The sequence below is a fragment of the Callospermophilus lateralis genome, chromosome Y, assembly GCF_048772815.1.
Source record: "Callospermophilus lateralis isolate mCalLat2 chromosome Y, mCalLat2.hap1, whole genome shotgun sequence".
Taxonomy (NCBI): Eukaryota; Metazoa; Chordata; class Mammalia; order Rodentia; family Sciuridae; genus Callospermophilus; species Callospermophilus lateralis.
The window spans coordinates 5,491,780-5,509,589 of NC_135326.1; the positions used below are offsets into that span (position 1 = coordinate 5,491,780).

Consider the following 17,810-nt stretch of genomic DNA (forward strand, 5'->3'; position numbering starts at 1 on the left):
ACTTTACTTAGTAATAAATATCCATTACATTTTTTTTTTTTTTTTTTTTTTTTTTTACATTGGCAATTAAACCCCAGGGCATACTCTACCAGTGAGCTACATTCCCCTCCCTGGTCTTGTTTTAAGATTTTTAGATAGCATCTTGCTAAATCACCCAAGCTGGCCTGGAATATGGAAACCTGCTGCCTATTTCCCAAAAAACTGGCATTACAGGTGTGAATTATGTCACCTGGTTATGTCACACTGTCATTTCTATGGCTTGAGACTGATGTTTCCTAAGGAACATATTCAATTCAGTATAATACCCTATAATCAAAGGGTAAATTGTCATTTACACACAAAAATTAATGCTAAAAGTTTGTGCATAGTTTCTGTGGTATTAGAACTTACTTCCTTAGTGAGACTAACACAGGAACAACTAGCAGAGGTGTCTTATGAAAAATGTACAACTGTCCTGACTTCTGGCACTGCCTTAGTAGGAAGTAGATAAGTAATTATGAGTCAGTCCCTTTCTGAAGATATTTTAGGAAGTGCTCAGTCTATTCACTACATGCTTAAGTACTTACAAACTTCTTGAGGACCTGTTTTGAAAATCATAGCCGTTCCCTCACATTTATGAGTGGAAGGGGAAAAAAAAGGATCAAACATTTCTCACATTTAGGTAAAACATCATAAAATTTCTTTGTTATCTCAATTGATCTCTATAATGAGGTAAGGTGGAATTACTGTATGTTGAGGTATAAGGAAATTATAACTAGAGAAGAGGATTATGATTATTTCCAGTTAACAAAGCTCTGCTTAGAAATGAGTGAAGTGGGAAAAAAGGGGGACAAGTAGTGTAGGCAAGAAGGGAAGTAGTGATACAGACGTCACAAACACCAAAGTCTACACTGAGTAGTACCAAAAAAAAAAAAAAAAAACAACAACAAACAAATAGGAAACTATTTAAAAGATTCAAAATGAAGAGGACAACATGTAATTACCATAAAGATTAAGGGAAGCATAAGAGTTTATATGACTGGATCATGAAAAAATGCAAAGAAAGAAACCTGTGTTGCTACATGGGATTAACTGGTCTTGTCAAAGCTGCATAAGCAAATGGACAATCATGAAGGGTGGATAAAATAACCTTCTCCTAATTCCTTACATCTTATGTGAATATTACTTCCTCATGATTTCCCTCTGCCACAACAGAGTAGAATTTGTGTTGACTCATTATTGGGATGTGAACAGATTTCAGTCCTCTACTCCAGTGTTCCCAAAACTACAAGTAGATCCAGAGATTCATAATACAATCATATTTTATTTTTAACAAAAAGAAGCACATTAAAAATATACAACTGGAACCAATACTTTCAAATTTTTACCCTACTCTCTTTGCCCTTAGCAAGTAATCACAACATACAATGTTTTTTCTTACAGTGTAAACCAAGGGAAGGAAAAAAGGAGAAGATGAAGCCTTGAAGCACCAAAATATTTTAAAAGATACAAGATCAAGAAAAGAGTGTTTCAGACAAAGTGGACTGGGAGAAGGTCTTAAGCTTGGTCTTTCTCAAATTTTATTTGTTCCTATCCTTACTAGAATTAAGCTGGGTGAAGAAATCACTTTTTCTGTGCTAATCCCAGGGTTGTTGCTGGCAAGAGATTTCTGGCAGGAGGCAAACAGAAAATGATTCTTGGAGCAGAGGACCATTAATATGGTATTATGGTATCATTAGGATTTAAAATCTGGTGACAGATTCTGGATAGGAAATAAGTCTACACCTCTACTAAGTCCTGACCAGGAGGCAGAGCTTAAGAAGAAAGTAAAACCACCATGTGTGCTACTGTCACAACTCTTGCTGGTGATGGGAGGATTGAGGGAGCAAAGGCATTAAAGGAGAAGCTGAAGGGTAATGATCTTTCTGTTGTAAACTATCCTGGTTCCCTTCCAAGATGGGACTGTGGTCTCCAGGGCATGTCAGGAACAAATTTTTATTGTCTGTTTCTTCTTTGAATGACTCTTCCTGAAGTTTAATCCTTGAGCTCCGGGCCCTTTTTGACTGTACCTCTCCTTGAATAAGATCCTCACCCTTCCTTCCCTGATCCACTTTTTGCCTCTGCCTCCGCTGTTGTCTCCCCAGTGCCTGGCCCCGTGTATGACTTCTTTGATGACCAGGCTTCTCAAGCTACAATACACAAACAGAAAGAGGTTGTGGGTGAAATGTTAAGACTCAGCTTCTTGCCCACTTGGCCCCCGGCTGTGACCTCTCTCCTCACCTCCAGAAGTGTGCGGATCCGCTCTATGTCTGGAGGCTGTCCAGCCTGTAGCAGCTGCCAGATGCTGTGATTCTCATCCAGAGACACCTCAAGCAAGTCTCCCTCCATCATGAGCTCTTCTAGGGGAATCCGGGTTGCCTCTGGCAGTTCCAACACAGGACCGGTCAACTGTGGCAACAATGAGGATAGCAGTTCCAGATCTAGGGAGTTGGGAAACAAGTTCAGTTAAATTTGTCCTGAGTCTTAACACCACAGCAGAGCTAAAGACCATAGGCATCATTCTTATGATACCCAGTCAACAGCCCACTTATACACATCTATACCTACCACTTTTATCTGAGACCTCCCCTGAAGCTAACTTCTCAAGACTGGTCATGCTTTCTCCAGTCTCCGGAAAACCCTCCACCTGCCAAAAGGACCAAGAATGGGTAGCAATAATTTAACTGAAGAACCATACCTTATATTTCCTCTCCCAATTCTAAATTTGGGGTCTGCCCCTCCTGGAAGAAGGCAGAATCAGTCTGCTGGCAAGGAGCAGTATTTACAGCCTTTGGCTGGATGCAGAATTATGTAGACAGGAAGGTTGGAATATAAATCAAAACAGAGCCAGAAGACAAGAATTTGAGGACAAGGATTGGGCTGAGCAGCTCACCTTAAGCACAGTGTTGCTTCTGGCTTCTCTGATAGATTCAGAGGCAGGGGCTGAGGAATTGGTATGGGGTGTCTTGGACTTGTGTTCAGTCTGTAGCTGCTGACGAAGCTCAGCTAGTTGTCCCAACAGAGGAGTCACATCTTTAGAGGCTAGAGCCTGTCTGGCACGGCCCTGCCAGCCAATGGCCCTCTCTGTGAGGCATTGCAGAGCTTCACCCTCAGGTAGACGGACAGGCACTCTCTGCAGGGCTACCAGAAGTGTCAGGATGGTTTCCAGGCGTGGGCGCCGTGAGCGCATGCACAGTGGGCACAGAAATTTGGTGTTCCATTCCCACCAGGCCAGGAGTGGGGATGAGGTAAGACTAGGTCTTTGGGAGCTGAGGAGATGAGGCACCGTCACACACCGACCATGGAACCAATCCTGACACAGGTCACACTGCAATGCTCCCACCCTGGCTGGCACCTGTCCACACACACAGAGGGAGCCTGCAGAGACTGCGGCAGATGATGCCAGTGGACTGCGCTTGGCTGAGTTGATGCGACGAAGCTGCAAGATACCTTCCTTTTCCTTCTGTTCCCCCTCCTTGAAGGCTATGATCTATTTGCCCGGAAGAGGAGGGGGAAACCACGTCAGCAGCCCATTCTCTCTGTTCTGGCCCCTGAATACTTCTAAACCAGGAAAAAGCCTCAGGCAGCAAACAATGCTCATAGTCATTCTGTTCAGATACAATGCCATTGCTAGGTTTTTCAGGAAGACACCCAGAACCTAACTCACCCCATCTGTATCAAGTTCCTTACCACAGAGCCTGGATCCCTGAGATCCTGAGCAGACAGTCCCAGTAGCTCTGTGTCAGATTTGTATAACCCCAGCTCTTTCTCCACCCAACGACTGCGCTTGATGCGATCTGAGCCAGGATCTGCACATGGGCAAAGGACCTACAGCAGACAGACAAGAGATGACTGGCCTGTCTCTTCCCATTGTGCCCAAAGCTCACCTTCTCCTATGAGCTTTTCCAAAAGCTACAGGTAGGCACAGAAAGTGCTGCCAGGCCTCACCTCCAGCAGAGTGTAGCAAGAATTCTTCTTGAGAAAGGTCTTGGAAGCCCTTTCCTTCCAGGAATGTGCTGTCAGTACCTGAAGCTCCAGCTGTTTTAATTCCTCCAAACCTACAGGCAGGTCCCGGCCCACTGCTACCAAACCCTCCAAGTCATCCAAGCAGGGGTAGTGGTCACCATTCTGGAAGATGGACAAGAAAGAGCTCAGTTAAATTATGTCAATAATTATGTCTAGATTTGTGTGAACAAGGCAGGCATTATGCTGTATAATCATAGTACAGGGCAAAAGAAAACTGGACAGCAACAAATTATCTTCTGGGGATCCTACTTCCATTAACTCAGAACAAAAATTTTCCTTAAGCCAGTAACTCCCTCAAAGTTTGCTTTTTTTTTTTGGTTTTTCTTTTATACTGGGGCCTCTGCTCAATTCTTGGCCATGTTTCTTCTTTCCCCACTGATGTTGTTTAATTCCTCAGCACTTCAATTGAGCTCTTCAACCTCCCTCTTCACTATATAGCACAACCCAATGGAGTACGAAAACTGAAGTAGAATTCTCTCTTCTAGTGGCATCTAACCCTCAAGCCCCCATCATCCCATCATCAGTTTCTACAACAACCCAACTAAGTAAAAAAAAAAAGTAGATTTTTTTTTTTTTTTTCTCCTAATTGCAGGTCTATAGCAGGAAAATGGAAAGCAGTCCTCACCTGAATTTCATTCACATCAGCTGTCCAAGCATGTGCCTTAGTTAAAGCTTCTTTGAGTGCCTGAATGTTAGGCAGGTGAATGGGGATGTTTTCTCCCTCACGAATTATTGCTTCCAATGTGGCTGGAGGATGTTTCTGCCTACAAATATTTGGGGAAAGAAACACATTATTAGATATTTTAGACAATATTTGCATGCACTTTTTGAGCTTGGTAAAAGTGTAATCAACATAAGTCTGACAAAGAAAACAGCAATGGCCCATATCTGAGGAATGTTCTAATTACTCATGAGGAGTTCCTGGAAACTTACAGCATACACATACATTGAAAACATCTTCTATTATTCCATATTTATTTAGAAGTTTTTCATCTATGATCAGAAAACAAACTGGGCCATGGCATTCCTCCTGGATTATTACCTAAAATAAGGTAAGGGGCTGCCAAACATGTCAAAGGATATGGAACTGGATGATAATTTGTTAGGAGTTTAGCAATGCCTAATTGGTAGTCTCGTGTCAATACACTTATAACCAATGCTTTGGAGTACCCCTAACTCTAAGATCAAAATTACTGTAAGGATTCAGATGGGAGAGTTTGGGCCCCACCTGGCCTCCAGACAGAAATGGGCTTTTTCTTCCCAGCGTTCTGCAATGGTCAGCAGTTCTTGAAGCTCAGCCAGCGCCTTGTCCACAGAAGGGCTGGAGGCTATCTTGGCACCCATTACCAACAGCCCCTGCATGATAACAAGAGACCTCCTTTGGGCTGAGGGGGCCAATGTCTGCTTCACTTCATTTAGCCATTGTGCCTGCTGCACCTGTTGCTGAAGCTGATGGGCTTCAGGTACTTCCACACCCAGCTTCTGTCCTTTCTCCAATAAGGATTGCAACAGTCCTAGATTAGGGGGCAATGAGGTCAGAGCCTCACGAGCCTCAACCTGGTAGGCCTCCACCTGTTCCAGGACATCCTGTATAGGAAATTAGGAGACAATACATATTTTTGCCATTCAGTCACTCAAACGACCTAATCTTAACACATTTCCCATCTTCTCTCAGACACTTTCTTTTGATTTATACTTGTCCTAAGCCATGATCTTTAGCTGAGTAAAAAATTATGTAAAAAAAATTATATTAATATATAATATCTGTTTACTATTTTTAACATTAAAGTTATATTTGGAAGAAATCCCTGGGAACTATAACCTGTAGGAACAAAAACAACAGGGAACCATCCATTTCTATATCTTCTAGAAAAGAATCTGACATTGTAAGGGTTGTTTAGAACAAGCAGGTTTTGAAATTCCCCTTGTCCTCAGAATTCTCCCCATATATCCTGTTCACAAAAATTCCATCTGGACAGATCTCTCTTACCTTAACATCCCTAATCTGATGAATTGCACAGGGCAGGCTGCCCATCTGTTCAAAAAGGATGTGAAGCTCTGGCAAAGTAAGTAGCGGGGCTTCCATCCTGCAGGAGCCAGGGAGGAAAGACTAGCTCAGTGAACCTGCTAAGGTTACACATGAACATTCTTATTTCTCTTTCCATGTGATATACTTGCAAAGATCTACCTTATAAATTCAGATACTGAACCAAAAAGTTAAGACAAGACTTGAACATTTTATAGCTGACAGAAACAAAAATGAAAGAAGAGCCTTAAAACAACAATAAGAGAATTCAAGTTTCTGAGGAGATATAGTGTGGAAGCTATTACCATTAGATAGATGGTTAGTAATATTCGGCAGAAGAAAACACATTAATCCAAGTAGGTTACTTTCTAATGAGAACAAAAATATGACTGTCTCTTAAAGAGCTTTTAGATCTATTTTTTTATGGCAATTCAGTTTTAAGAGTAGAAAGGAAGAATGAGAAAAGTATGTGAAAATAAACAGCCCATCAGACTTGAGTATTAGCTTTCAAACTGAAACTAAAAATAATAAGTCTAAAAATAGAAATGTTTTTACAATAATTTTTACACAAAAAAGGAGTTTATAGAGTAATGATATGAACACTTAAAAAAATAAATATGCTCTAGAAAAGAAATAAAAGTTCATTTTGTCAGAAATGGAAGAGTTCTAAGGGAAGATAAGTTCTAAGATAGAGTCTCACTGTCTAAAAATGAAAAACAATTTTGGGCCACAATGTTAGAAGGAAAACTTAAGATCAATTAAAATCAAAACCATACAGATAATCTGATATAGTTCAAACACAACCGAGAGAAATGATACAACATTTGTGGAGATAGACAGGCTCACCTTTATCTGATCATTATGCAACATACACATACACTGAAAACATCTTATGTTATTCCATATATATTTACAAGTTTTGTATGTCAATTAAGAAATCAATATTTTCAAAGTTTTATAATTCTTAAAACCCAAAGCCTTCTGATAACCAAGTGTCACTGGGGATCAAGGTGAAAAAATTTGGTTTCTTTTAAAATAAAACAGAGAAAGAAACGAAAAAAAGGCAATTTATTTAATTTAATATTTTAAATTTTTCACCTCTTCAACAAATTCAGTATTGAGAAGACAGGTTCAAAACAAAAAGCAGAAGTAAGTGAAATAATGTATTTCTAAAGTATGACAGTTATGACAACGAAGACATTAGAAGAAAATTTATTTGAAATTAATGTCACTGAAAATCAAGGTGGTAGAGAAAGGTAAAAAAATAAAAAAATACCACCTTAATATATGGATTCCTCATTATAGATCAAGTTCATGATTTATGGCTGAGGCATCCTTGTTGGAACGATCCTCCATACAGGTCTGCAATATTGAACTTTCTATTTTTTATTGTACTTCTCCATTTCAAATTTTTTTACTCTCTCCTCATATCTGGAAACTTTATTTAGATTCTTCGGTAGAAGTGGTTTCAAAGAAATGATACACTTATTTTATCTTTTTGTTTCTCTGATAGTGGCACTTAATCAAATGACCATTCCTGATGTATTTTACTTTCCTTATTACTTTTTATCTTTGTAAATATCCTTTTTTATCCTTTTATCTTTGTAAAATTTTATTTCAATTTTTAAAATTATACTTGACTTAATACTGCAATTAGTTATTAGTATTTCTATTTTTACTAAAACATACACAATATAATAATTTGAATTTGCAAGTAGGTGTATCTAATATCATCTATATTTGACAATCCAATAAAATCTGTGGATTTAATCACTAAAATTCATCCAACTACAGAGCCAGGAATAGATTTCCAAAGAATTCTGATTCCTGAATCTTTTTGTAAGATTTTCTATAAAGTTGGGCAGTAAAGAAATTCTGCTGACATCTTCATTATTACTGCCATTTATGGAATAATTCTAAACTACATCTTATCATAGTTTGAAATTGTCTACTTACATGATTTCTAGTTCATACTCCACTCGTACGTAATGCTCACGTGTTATGTCATTCTTTCTATAACTTGCCCAATATTGAGTCCGTATTTCTTAAACTGGGCTATGTAAGTTTCATTTACCAAATAGCCATATATAACATACTAATTTTTGTTCAATAAACTCCTTCTTGCGGCCTATCCATTTTTGCTATTCACTGTTACACACTACACACTATTATTGCTCTCTCCTCTACAAACCTGGTTTCTTGACCACTGATCAGCCTCAGGACTTGGGAAATACAAGCCTCTGCCTCATGCAGGCAGTTCTTCAACTGTTGAAGGAGCTCACTATTAGGAAACCTCCTTTCATGGGCCTCAGACTCCAGTGCCTTTAGCTCTTCAACACCTACAGAAATAATCCAATTTGCAAGAGGAGGGCAAGGTTATAAAAGGCAGAAAAGAGTGTTTAGGAATACTGAAGAAAGAATGTGCTGAAAACATCCATTTCCCATTACTCACTGCGCTTTCGTCCATCCTCCACCTTTAGGGCCACTCGTACTTTGCTGGCCCAATTGTCAAAAGACTCAGCCCGAACCTTCAGCTTATGCAGCATGGTTGGCAGCTCATCCAAGGTATACCGATATCTGGAGGAAGAGGGTTGAAAAACACATCTGGCCCAGTTCTGTAATCTTTCACCTCTTGAAAATAGACTTCAGACTCACCGTAGATACTGCTGGCTACTTGAACACTTGCAAAGATCATTGATGTGTGACAGGCAGACAAGGCCATCTGGGCAGTTGTAGCATGCTAGAGCTGATAGGAAACACGTGGTCTTGCACTTGATGCATTGACGTTCATCATCTGGAAGCAGCTCAAAAGCCTCTCGCTCAGCCTCCGTGATGCCCTGGGGGTGTTCAACCCATATATACTGTAAAGACTAGGAGCAGGGTTGTGAACACCCCACCTCAGCCAACACTGAGCCCCTGTTGTGGGCTCAACCTTGTAAGGATAGCTGTAGAGAAATTGGAAGAAGAAAATATGAACACATACAGTCTGTCCTTTCATTTCAAAATGCATGATTTAAAGATATGGCGTAGAGTGCTTACACAATGCAGGTCTGTCTCTCTCTATAATAGGATATCCACTGAATTCTGAAGCCCTGGTCTTCACCACCCACCTTCTCTAACAAGGCCTTTCGTAGACGTCGCTCCTCCTGAACCATAATGAACATCTCCTTGTGCACAGCCACTGCTAGATTCAGATCCAACTTCTCTGGGAAGGCAGCCATCTTGCAAATAAGCTCCTCATGGGAGAAGACACAATAGCGCCGAAGCCGGCGGTAGTGTTCAATACACTGGCGTCCAGCAGGTAGCTGCAAATGTGTTTAAAACTGCATATGGCTAGCTGAAAACCCACAATGCTTACCATAGCCACAATTACTCAAATTGTTTTTATCTTTCTATCTGCAGGTTCACTATGTTTTAGACTTACCCAGTCAGCAGTACAAAAGTTGACAGCCTCAGCAAAGTTGTAGCCTTGGTTAAAGCCACTGTGGTAAGCACGGGGAAAAGTGATGACAAACTCACCTGCACACTGATTTGTGCGAACAACCTGAAAAGAAAATAAAAATAAGTAGTGTGGGTGAAAACTAATGGCAGGATGTTGACTTACATATGTTACAAATGCTGTTTTTGATGTTGGAAGCTCCATCTTCACGTACAGGCCCTAAGAAAAAAGATTGTGAATATTAAAAATAATATTCAGAGAAAATCACAAAGAAAAATAATACACAATTAAAAATACTAAATGTTCACAAACAAGTGAAGAAGATTCTTAGCTAAACAAGACATGTGTATTTCAGAAGTCACCAAAAATGATGGAATTAGAAGGTATAAAAACTTTGTCTCTCCACAAAAATGTTTCGCTGGTAAAATGTAAATCATTTAAAAAACTCTGTACTAAATTCACAAAATTCTGCATTTAATTTCTTATAAAGTCCAGAATACTTACAAAAGGAAAAAACAAAACTTGGGGTATGTTTTGATCTATCTGATGACTTCTTGTAGGAGCAGCTCAAGGGCCTGATTTTAATCTTACTTGCCTGATGGCTTCCTCAGAACAGGAGAGACTTTCCTGGCTGTGTTTGATGAAAATATATAAAAGCAAATGAATTAGCCACAGCTGCTCTTGAGAGAAGGGACTTGACAAACAACAGACACTCTAAAATATCACAGAGGGATAAAATGGGGGGAAAAATACCTTGAGGAATAAAGACTCTACAAAGCTCCCTTCTATTACTGTGAACTGACACATATAATCAGAAAAGACGTCAGAAAACTATAGCTCTTGACTCTGATTTTTCAAGCACTGCCCAAGTAGGAGGAGAAGGCTGAACAAATTTAAATAGTACTAAAAATGATTCTAAAACAGATGCAACTTGGGAAGACCATAGAGGGATCTAAAGAAAACCATGTCCAGTAGATATATATTCTAGGAAGAATACAGAAAAGCAATATAGACTTTAAAAGAGCATATAAGAGGATTCACAACATTGTACATTAGAAGGAAAATGTAAATCAAAACCATATGAAGGCCACTGTAAAGAAAATTTTTACCATGATGAATACATGACGGGGCAGGGAAAAAACAATTTTGGTGAGGATGAGAAGCTGGAACTCATAAGCACCGTTTAGAGGACTGAGAAAAGACCCTGGACCTAATATATATTTTGGAGGTTTATCAAAAAGTAAAAGTGAATTATCATATGACCATACAATAATATTTATTACTTTTGGTGTAAGGGCAAAAAATTGAAAGCAAGGGCTTAAATAGGTTTTATAAACAAATATTTACAAGAACATCATTTACAATAGCCCCAAAGGATAGAACCTTATTGCCCATCAGCTGATGAAGGATAAACACAATGTAATTTGTTTTTATCCTTCATTATCCTTTATTATGTTTATTCAACCATAAAAGCAAGGGACTACTGACACATGCTGCTACACTATGGATGATCACACCTAACGTACAAGTAGTCTGACAGAAAAGACCACATATTCGGTTTATAAAAAATATCTAGAATAAGTAAGTTTATCATGAACATAAAAACAAACCTGTGGTCTCAGACCTAGCTGAAGAGGTAAATGGGAAATAACTTCATGGGTTTGAAATTTCTTTGGGGCAGTGGGGTGATGATAAAAATGTCCAGTAACTAGATAAACATGGTGGTTACACACAAATACTTGAACCGTGTAGTGTCACATACTTTTTAAAAAAACATTAATTAATTTTACACCATGTAAATTTTACTTAGTAAAATCCCACAAAAGAAAGTAAATTTAGAAATCATTAATTATACAAGCACTACAGGAAAAAAAACAAGAAAGAAGAGGGCAGGAGGAATAATGCAATTGCTAGAGTTGAAAAATACACACAAAATTGGCAACACATACTTAATAAACCCACCAAGTATGACTATAAAACAAAAGAAAATAAAAGAAAACCAAGCACAAAAATTGAAATACCAGTGCACTGTACTTACAACACTGAGACTAAATAAACTCTGTTAAGTACTCTCAAATACTTAAAGAAGCGATGCATAAATAACCAAAGAAAGAGAATGATGTCTCCCCCAAAGTCCCAGTTAATCAATGATAGCTACAAAAATCAAACAATTAAAAAAACTGGTTCTGATAGCCCTATAAGTGAGTGAATATTCATTATTCCAAAGCAGGTCTTAAAATGTCCAATAACTAGGTAAACATAGTGATTTAAAAATTAGTAGGCAGAAAAAAATTAGCCAACTTTAAGAGGTTGATTTAGGTTCAAATTTTAGAAGCAGAGAAAATAAAGGCTGAATAAAAACAAGAGTCTATGAGATCATCAAATGCACCAGCATATGCAGAATGCATGTTCCAGAAGAGGCAGAAAGAAAAGCTGAAGAAATAATGTCTCAACAATTTCCAAACTCTATGGAAAACATGAAACACATATTCCAGAAATTTAATGCACTTTGACCTAGAAAAAAAAAGACACATCTTTGGCCAAAAGAAAAGACATAAAGAGAATCTAACATGCAATAAAAGAAGAGATGCATTACAGTTACAGATTCTCAATAAAATTCTCATTAGAAATCAGAGTCTAGGAAGATGTGGGGTGACATATTCAAAGTGATGGTGTGTGGGCCAGGAACAGTGGCACACTTTTGTAATCCCAACAACTCAGGAAGATAAGACAGGGGGATTTACCTGTTCAAGACTAGCCTCACCAATGTAGTGACAATGTAGTGTCTCAAAATTAAAAAAAAGATCTGAGGGTGTAGATTATGATAAAGCATCACAGATTCAATCTCAAAATACTGGAAAAAAGAGAAAGATGAAGATGGTGAATTCAACCCAATGTCAAAAATGAGGCAGTCTGTCTCTAGTAGGCTTGCTTATAAAATGCAAAAAAGAAATCCTTTCAGAATGAAATTAAAGTTCACTTGAGTTTAACCAAGGATATACAAAGGAAGCAAAAATATTGTTAGAGGTACATATACAGGCAAATACAAAACATAGTGCCAGTATATGTATCATTTACAATCTTCTTGTCATACTAAAAAGAAAAACATGAAATAAAAAAGGACAAACGTTTAACAATAAAATTGGTGGTAAGAAAAACGGATAGATCTATAAACCTGAAAACTGCATAAGTCAACTAATCTGTTACAAATGGAAATAATGTCTATAGTAATGGCCAGAATGCTGCTATTTTAAAGAAGTTAATTCTAATATAATAACTATATTTATTAAAAAAGAAGAATAAGATGGACAACAGACAACTACTCTAGAATAACCAATTAATCACAAACAAAAAAGCAACTGAAGAACCGAGAAATAAAAATATACAATATGTAGAAAGGAAATACCATAAGTGGCAGAAAGAGGTCCTTTCTTAGCAATGATTCCATTCATATTAAAATCACACACTTAAGAAACCAAAATTTGGTACCAAGAATAAAAACATGTTGCAACTATCTTGTCTGTAACAGAGTAATCTTTATTTGCAAGGGCATATAGAGACTGAAAACAAAAGAACAGAAAAAGATATTCCAAACACCCATTGAAAAAATAGGACTGGGATGACTGAAGGTGTAGGAGACAAAAGGAAAAAATGACAGACAAGCTGATATATATTGATAGGCTGATTTATGAAGAAGATAAATGAAATAAAGAACAGAAAAACAGCAGACTGAGAAAAGCAACTTTACTCCTTGAAACAACTAAGAAAACTAAGGAGCTTTTAGTTTGACCATGACAGAGAAGACAAAAATCTGAATTAAAAATGAATGTAAAATTCAGCTTAGGAACTGATTTTCAAACAAGACTCCTAAAACATTAGAAGTAAAATTTAAAAATCAATAAATGAGATAAAAATCAAACTAAAAAGATTCTTTATAGCAAAGGAAACAATGAAGACATGAAGAGAGAGCCTACGAAATGGGAGAAAATTTTTGCCATATGCACCTCAGATAGAGCATTAATCTCCAGAATATACAAAGAACTCAAAAAACCTAACATCAAAAAACAACCCAATCAACAAATGGGCCAAAGAACTAAACAGACACTTCTCAAAAGAAGAATTATGAATGGTCAACAAATATATGAAAAATATTCAACATCTGTAGCAATTAGAGAAATGCAGTTACACTGAGGTTTCATCTCATTCCAGTCAGAATGGAAACAATCAAGAATACAAGTCAATAAATGTTGGTAAAGATGCAGGGAAAAGGGAACATTCATACATTGTTAAATTAGTACAACCATTCTGGAAAGCAAAATGGAGACGATTCAAAAAACTTGGAATGGAACCACCATTTAACCCAGTTATCCCACTCCTCTGTATATACACAAAGGATTTACCATGAGCATTCTAGAATAATGCAGCCACATAAATGTTTATAACAGTTTAATTCATAGTAGCTAAGTTATATCAATAGATAAATGGAAAAAGAAATTGTGGAACACAATGGAATATAACTCAGCCACAAAGAAGAATGAAATTATGACATTTGCCTTTAAATAGATTTATCTGAATAGTATTATGCTATGTGAGATAAACCATTCTCCAAAAGCCAAAGGTTGAATGTTCTCTCTGATATGTGGAAGTTAAACCACAATGGGAGAAAAGGAGTGGGGAGGTTAGGAATAGTAGTTCAGAGGAACAAAGGGGCAAAAGAGAAGAAAGGGGGTTAGAAATAGAAAAGAAAGTGGAAAGAATTTGACCTAACTTTTCTACTGGGTACATCTCTGTGGTTTCACAGCAAAAGTCACCCCTGTGAACATCCACAAGACTGGGACCTCATTAGAATACAATACATTCCAACTTGTATAAGTTAATTAAAATAAACTCTACTCTATAACTAAAAAGAACCAATAAAAAAAGAATGTGAGAATATTAATATCATATTTATAGAAATGCAAAATTAGAGAATTCTATGAGCAACTGTTTAACAGCAAATAGGTTTCCTAGTAAAATACAAGTCCAACCTAAAGTGTGCATGGACTTTGTGCAGAGCATTTGTAGGGCACATAGATAACAAAAACAAAAACAGAAATACACATAATAAAATATGTTATGATTTATGTGTAAGATGTTCCCCAAGAGTTCATGTGTAACACAAAGCAAGAGGTTCTGAATAATATTATTGGATTATGAGAGCATCAATCAGTGCATCAATCCCACATGACAGGGATTAACTAACTAGGTGGTGACTGCAGGCAGGAAGAGTGTGGCTGGAGGAGCTAAGTCATTGGGGTGTGCCTTTGGGTCATATTTTGGCCCCCGTGAGCAAAGCTCTATGCATTCTGCCTATGATGTTCTGAGCTGCTTTCCTCTGCCACATCTTCTGCCTTGATGTTCTGCCTCACTTAGGCCCAAGGACCTCTGAAAACGTTAAATTCTAAATATATGTTCCTCCTCTAAAATTAATTTTGTCAGAGCTTTTCTTCACATGCATAAAAAAGCTGACTAAAGTAGAACCAGAGTCATGAGGAAGGAGAAAAGCGCAACTATAGAGAACTGGATGATTTCACATATCTTTAACATTCTATTTTTTCCGTATAAGATGAAATAATATTATGAAAAAGAGAAAAACCATGCAAGATAGCATTCAGGAAACGTCAGATAAGGAAGGGAATCTTGGAGATGCCAAGTCCATTTTGTTCAGATGGAAAAACTCAAGGAAATGGCAACCAACTAAAAATTTTTTTGTAGAAGTTCAATAGTTTAGACACACTGAAATGAGAAAAAGTATTGTGTAAAAAAGCATAGTGTGCCAAAAGAGTACCCACCTTCATTCATCTCTGACAGACTGATGGCTTATTCCTTTGCAGAGCAAGCTGATAAAAATCAATCCTGGAGAATCCCAAAAGTTTACAACCACCCCTCATTCCACTGAGTTTTCTTAAAGTTAAAATTAGTGCCTGGTAATGCTAAGAGGAAAATGATTGTTCTCTAATTAAGATGCAGGATTCAAGTTTTCATTTTTACTTTAATGTTTTTAAGTAATTCTCTCATATCTCTTCTTTGCTACAGCAGTGGCTTACACAAGGACAGCAATTTGACAGCAGCATGGAAGGGGAGACATGTGTGATGATAAATCTAGTCTACCCAGTAAAGTGCTTATAACTTTACTTCTTCCAAAATTGAGCTCTTATTATGTCTTCTTATTCCTCCAGAGATTACTGCATTTTTTTCCCCTTTCCCCTTACTTCCAGGTACTCACTGGCACACCATGTGACATGAGGGTGTTGGGATTCATGAGGGTGACAAGTTGGTGTAGAAGGTCAGGCTGGCTATCAAAGAGCTCGGGTGTCAGACTCTTCATCACCTCCTCCAAATGCTCTGCTGCCAATGAGGGTACTCCATACCAGGTCTTTGGCTCACCCCTGCTCAGATAGAGAGGACATATATTAAAGTCTACATACACTGTGCCTAGTGGGAGGAGTCTTGATATTTGATATTTATCCCAGTCACTGTTGGTCCTGCTCACCAGTGCAGGTAGTTAATGGAGTAACTCCAGTGATCCTCAATATGCCAACAAAATGCTGAAAAAACCATGCCCACATACAGCCAGGGCACTTTCATGCCTGAGATGTCTGCATTGATGTGGCAGAGAACAGACTGATCCAGCACGGGCATCACATTCAGGTTCCAACCACAGGTTGCATACTCCTGTTGGGTCAGAGATTTGTCAGAGTGGCAACAGAGCAGGACTGAAACAGACCTACAGAGGAAGATAATTGTGTTCTTAGGGATGTTTCTAGTTAGCATTCACAATCCTTTCATACATGTATAAAACAAATCTTTCTTCTAGAGACAAGAGCCCTATAGCCTAAAGTATTAGTTATCCATTTTATAGACTAAGATACAACTGGCTTCAGAAACTTTTCATAAATATTCTTTAAGGTCACTTTAACCCATTTATTAGTTATCTGCTAAACTCCAGACCCTCTGTTGGCCACTAATTAACATTTATAGACAATGTAATAGTGTTACTTTCTCTTTTCTTCTCAATACCAAAAAATATATCATGTTCTTATCTGAGGTGGTGGTTCAAGTCTGCAATCCCAGTCATCTGGGAGGCTGAGGCAGGAGGATTCCAAGTTCTACAGTCTCAACAAATCAGTAAAGCCCTAAGCAATTAATAAACCCTGTGTAAAAATACATGAATAAACAAATAAATAAAAGACTGGAGATATAGTTAAACAGTAAACTGCTCTGGGCTCAATCCCAAGTATTAAAAAAAATATATGTTCTTAAGTCTTATTTTTAATCATAGTTCTATTTTACTTTAAATTTACTTTGTAAATTCTTATTAGTTACATGTAATACTGAGGTACATTTTGAAACAATTACAGAAGAATGAGATATAATTTGCTTCAATTCAGTCTCTGAATTGGAGAAGTACTACCACTTTTCTCTCCTCCTCCCTCGGCTATTCCCTTTCCTCTAAGAATATGGACTTTTATGTAGAAATTTGTATATATCATGCACATATGTGTGTGTGTGTGTGTGTGTGTGTATCGTAGATACCAGTATTAATATACTCACTACTTTCCATAGGTTATTTTAGGTTCTCCTATTCCAAGATTATAAATTATTAATTACATTGTCTTGTTCATTTTTTCTTTTCTGCGCTCTGAAACTAGTTATTAATCATTTGTTGCTACACCAAAAGCTGATGGCCAGAGAGGGATATCCGTGAAATTTTAAGAAAGTTTCAGAAACTTCAAGGAACATCTCTCCACAGAAATATTAAAATAAAAGTGAAAAAATTATCAAATTCAAATTTATCACAATTTAGGATAAAACCAAAAATTATATTGCATCAAGAGAAAAAGAGAATCAAGCACAACAGAAACTTCATAACATTTTAACTTATCCTTTCCCAAGCCTCACTTCTTGATTATTGGTAGATGAAGACAACAGCCTACATTTCTGGGGTAGGCACCATGGTACAGAATAGATACTTGCTCTCAAGAGTTGTGTTTAGAACTAGTTGTGAATGTGCTTTAGAAATGCAAAGGATTTATTTTGATTTTGTGTAATTTTATTATCTTAAGGTCAAGGAGCAGAGAGTTGAAGGGCAAAATATGATAATGAAAATGGTCTAGCCATTCCTCCCAGGGAAAAAATAGCAGTTGAGGCAAACAATGGACAAGATATTAAAATCTAAAAGTGGAAGAGCTCTAAAATGCTTCCACTTAACACAAGGAATCTAGAAAACCACATGTACCCAGGATAGAGAATAAGCTCAAA

The 17,810-nt window shown here is 37.5% G+C and overlaps 1 protein-coding gene across 1 annotated transcript in view; it reads right to left on the minus strand.

Annotated features, from left to right (window-relative positions):
* Positions 1-1,283: 1,283 nt before the first annotated feature.
* LOC143639743 (lysine-specific demethylase 5D-like) overlaps positions 1,284-17,810 on the minus strand; it is a 38,158-nt gene continuing 21,631 nt past the window's right edge. Inside the window, exons 12-27 of the mRNA XM_077107783.1 lie at positions 16,042-16,223; positions 15,775-15,937; positions 9,495-9,614; positions 9,181-9,375; positions 8,726-8,907; positions 8,523-8,647; positions 8,262-8,409; positions 6,035-6,131; positions 5,273-5,631; positions 4,670-4,808; positions 3,967-4,146; positions 3,709-3,846; positions 2,912-3,508; positions 2,587-2,665; positions 2,260-2,459; positions 1,284-2,168 (exon numbers count right to left, since the gene is read on the minus strand). Of these exons, the coding sequence (XP_076963898.1) occupies positions 1,830-2,168; positions 2,260-2,459; positions 2,587-2,665; positions 2,912-3,508; positions 3,709-3,846; positions 3,967-4,146; positions 4,670-4,808; positions 5,273-5,631; positions 6,035-6,131; positions 8,262-8,409; positions 8,523-8,647; positions 8,726-8,907; positions 9,181-9,375; positions 9,495-9,614; positions 15,775-15,937; positions 16,042-16,223 (3,243 nt within the window). The 3' untranslated portion in view covers positions 1,284-1,829. The remainder of the gene's footprint in view (positions 2,169-2,259; positions 2,460-2,586; positions 2,666-2,911; positions 3,509-3,708; positions 3,847-3,966; positions 4,147-4,669; positions 4,809-5,272; positions 5,632-6,034; positions 6,132-8,261; positions 8,410-8,522; positions 8,648-8,725; positions 8,908-9,180; positions 9,376-9,494; positions 9,615-15,774; positions 15,938-16,041; positions 16,224-17,810) is intronic.